Source organism: Limulus polyphemus, unplaced genomic scaffold (assembly GCF_000517525.1).
Source record: "Limulus polyphemus unplaced genomic scaffold, Limulus_polyphemus-2.1.2 Scaffold9900, whole genome shotgun sequence".
Lineage (NCBI taxonomy): Eukaryota > Metazoa > Arthropoda > Merostomata > Xiphosura > Limulidae > Limulus > Limulus polyphemus.
Window position 1 is genome coordinate 722 of NW_013675510.1, and position 4,409 is coordinate 5,130.

A 4,409-nucleotide genomic window follows, 5' to 3' on the forward strand; every position below is an offset into this window, starting at 1 on the left:
GTTAAGTTTATTCATATACATTGATAATAAAGTAGTTTACTTAAACTTTATATGTAATTCTGTAAAAGGTTGACACATACACTTGGGCTACCAAATGGGAAAAGGTTAAAATTGATAAGTTCACTGTTTGGTGAACTTAATTCTTAAGATTTTAACCTTTTCTATTCTTAGTCACCTTTGATCAAAAAATTAAGAACAGTTCAAGCTTTGAATAACAGTCATAATCACTTAATCCTAGATGAAACAAACCAATGAGATTATTGACCTTTACACTGTTATGTGACAAAAATATCAACTCTTCCAAAAGGGAAGAAATCATCAATGTCAAGCTTCACTTTGGTTGTGATAATTTCCTCTAGTCTTACCTTGGTTCAAATGCAGAATTTTGTTGCATTAGTTTTACAAATAAATTGTGACTCTGTTCAGTCGTTACGGAAGAAAATCTTGCCGAAGGACGATCGTAGAGAACTGTTGCACTATAAAAATCAACAAGGATACAAACATCTGTTTTAAAAATATATCAAAACCTTGCCACAAAATAAGCAGATCTATTGTACTATAACCAGACAAATATTTGATCAGTAAAAACCTTTGAAACGAGAAAATATTCTGAAAATATTACAACTTTTGTAGGTGATCTTGTGTGCTAACTACTGAATCTAAACTTTCACTTTAAATGGATATGAAATTAGTGTCTTCTGAAGAACGCATCAGAAAAAAAAGAGTATAACCAAACACATAACAAGAAAATATATAAACCAGGATTACTTAAGTGGTCATATAGAGAAATGTGTGTTTACTGTACATATACTACACATATTAAAAAATAGATTACAATGAAAATTACTTTACATTGAAGCTGACCACAAGTCACTCTGTTCAATGAAAATAAGAGGTATATATGTTATAAAATAACATTCTCTCCGTGCAATGCATGTACCAGGACTGTTACAAACAGGTCACAAGAGTCACCTGATGCAAAGAAAATGTTACAGTGTTAAAAACAGGTTACAAGAGTTACTTGGTGCAAAGAAAACACAAGATTGTGTTACAAACTGGTCATAAGAATCATTCAGTGCAATAAAGTTATCAGGTCTATTTACAAACAGTCAATTCATGCAATGAAAAGAACAGGTTTGTGTACAAAAAGATTGCAAAAATCATATGCAATGAATACAACAGATTTGTTTACAAACAAACAAAAGGTTTATAACATACCCTCATCACCTATTTCAACTAAATTAACAATTTCCTTTACAAATAGATAAGATATACATCATTCAATATGATTTGTTTTCCTCAAATTACTAGAAGCTTGAAACAGATTACTCAAGTTCTATTGTTACAAACAAAACCTCTAAACATACTTACTTGATATTCCACTTAGCACTAAGATCATGTTTCATTGCCTTGGTAACACAAAAATGGCCAAATGCTTTTGCTCCAAAGAAGCCTTCACACCTGTGATTAACAATAGGATACAGATAAACATAGAATCACTAGTGAAGTTTTAAATGCTCTCACACACTGTTTATATAACTCATACGTGGCTGTAACCTATTTAAAAATACAGACATCCTTATAGACCAATGTTCCATAGTCTTCTCTCAAAACTACTGTTTCACTGTGTTTATATAACTCATGTTTGGGTGGCAACATGACAGTGAAAACAGTAGTTTTTAGAGAATACCTTAGAACATCAGCCTATAAGGATGCATGCATCTTATGGTGTTCTACACAATTTATATAACTCATGTTTGGGTGGCAACATATGTGTAGAACACCATAAGATGCATGCATCCTTATAAGCTGATGTTCTAAGGTATTCTCTAAAAACTACCCTTTCACTGTGTTTATATAACTCACATTCATGTGGCAACATACCTGTACGATGTTGTAATATACAAATGTCCTTATAGGCTGAGGTTCCAAAGTCTTCCCTCAAAGCTACCATTTCACTATATAACTCACATTTAATTGACAACATATGTGTAGAATGTTGTAAAATACAAATGTCCTTATAGGCTGAGGTTCTAAAGTCTTCCCTCAAAGCTACTCTTTCATGGTGTTTCTACAACTCGCATTGTAAATGAAAAACAAAAGTAGACTAAAAAGTAGCTTTTGTTTCAAAAATTAACAGATCTATATATTTTAATGTATTAGCATTTCATGATGTACATGTATTATCATAATACTTATAGATATAAACAATCAAGTTATACAGTAATTCATAATGATTATATATATATACATACTCAGATTGGTGTTACACAATAGTAATTATACCCGTATTCTGGTCTGCACACTATCTGGCACTGTTTGTACACCTGTTTCATCAGTGCTATACAATATTTGCTATAATAAATATGATATTGAACCATTCATATGATATCTTCTGTTATATCTGAGATGCTTACATTAGTGCCGTTCATAGAAGTGTTTTTCGTGGCACAAGTCTTGCAATTTTATAAGAAAAATCTTCCACATATAGAAATTTATAGCAAAAAAAAGGGCAAGAATATACAAATTAAAGTCAATTTTTCAAATTTATAGGAATCTGGGCAAAAATATAGGAGATTATAAGAATCACTGCAAAGACTACTTTTCTTTTGAAATTATTCAATCCCTAAACATGTGAAATAAAAATACAGTGAGTAAACAAATGTTTTCAAACTGAGAAAACAACACAAGAAGATATCTTACCATTTACAAAGTTTCACCAGTAGATGGCATTCTCCAAGAGTTAAGCTTAAGATAGTGTAGCCATAATTGTGCCAATCCACAATCATCTTACAGCTAGGGAACAAGTAGCAATAAAACCACACAAGAGGAAGAGTGGGTATCGATGGAGGATTCTGTAAAAAGTAAAAGATGAAAATATATTTCTAAACCTTTAGAAGTATCTTAGGTTAATCAATTAACTAACAGTAAAAACATTTTTAATATTCAATAAATTTATGTTACCCAATATCCAAAATGAAAGCTTCATGTGTAATTCAGCTACGTTATTTGTTAAAGCAAAACCTTTTTGCTTTGGCTAATTTGTATTAAAGCTAGACTATACCTGGAAATATCGTTAGGCATACACAAAAACACTAAATGGAGATTAAGTTATTCTTTAGAAGTAAACATATGGTTTGTTACAGATTAAATTCACTTTTTAGAAGTAAACATAAGGTCAGTCACGCCAAATAATACAGATACCCAGCTAAATATTCTTTGCATTAATTATCACCTAATTCTTATAAACTGACTATATCGTTAAATTTTGTTTCTAAATTCTTCTCATTAACCCTTTCAAGATGTGTCTCGGGTGAAAGGCCATGTCATCTTGTTTGTTGACTCAAAATTTTATTGAACTACTATCTCATGAATTTGTCAATAAGTTTGGTATCAAACTGTAAATTATAATTCAAATTTTAGTACTATACATTACTCAATTTCTTAATTTCAAAGAAAATATTAAAAAAAAAAACAGATAACCATCGATTTTTGTGTGTGTCACGTGTTATGTTGATGAAGCACTGGTTCAAATTAGATGTTTGTGAAGTCAAAATACTAAACCTATAGTTTTGTATGAATTAGAAACTCAAATTACAGATTTTGACAAGCTATAATATAAAATAAGAACGTATTATCTTTTCTATTTACTAAGATATTTCTCAAGTAATAAATCAAACACATTGGCACCCTGCCCACCTCTTTCTATTTTTGGAAATGCTCCCTTATATACACTTACTTCTAAATATGACATGAATAACCAATCGGAAGCTCAGAATGTCCCCCTAGTCACTTTCTCAGTCATTTTAACAGGCTTGGCACCATTTTTTTTCTTTTGAACCAATATTACAACGAGGTAGGATGTGTCTTTAGTATGCTCAAAATTTCATATTTGTTTAGACTAAAATACATCTTAGTTACTAAACCTGATAAATTATAGATGAATTCTATGGTATTGATGTAGCAATTTATGATTTTTATAGTTATTCAAATGTATATATAAAACTTAAAAAAATTATTTTGTTTCATATCCTCCACATGCAAATTTTTTAAAGGCTTAGCAACCTACATCAAGCAGCAACCGAGTACAAAGGTCATAACTAGGAGATAATTGTTTGCTTTACTTCTTTGTATACCATTCTATGTTTTAAGAAAAATAAATTTAAGAATTTATTTCTCAAATAGCAATAATCTATATACATATATAATGTATAATAATTGAAATGTGACTGTATTTTACAAAATACTAGTCTACTAAAACACAGCCAAGACAAATAATGCTTGGAGACAGCATGAATGGGTAATGAAGAAAAACTTTAATAGAAGGTTTTCTTATCATCAGGTACAAGTAGTTTACACTGACAGATATATATATATATATATATATATACACAGTATAGGAACAAAGA

At 30.1% G+C, this 4,409-nt stretch overlaps 1 protein-coding gene across 3 annotated transcripts in view; it reads right to left on the bottom strand.

Moving 5' to 3' along the window:
• Window positions 1–346: 346 nt before the first annotated feature.
• LOC106476140 (UDP-glycosyltransferase TURAN-like) overlaps window positions 347–4,409 on the bottom strand; it is a 16,197-nt gene continuing 12,134 nt past the window's right edge. For all 3 annotated transcript variants that reach the window (XM_013936808.2, XM_022380081.1, XM_022380080.1), the window contains exons 5-7: window positions 2,704–2,855; window positions 1,372–1,461; window positions 347–476 (exon numbers count right to left, since the gene is read on the bottom strand). In XM_013936808.2, coding sequence (XP_013792262.2) covers window positions 362–476; window positions 1,372–1,461; window positions 2,704–2,855 — 357 coding nt within the window. In that variant the 3' untranslated portion in view covers window positions 347–361. The remainder of the gene's footprint in view (window positions 477–1,371; window positions 1,462–2,703; window positions 2,856–4,409) is intronic.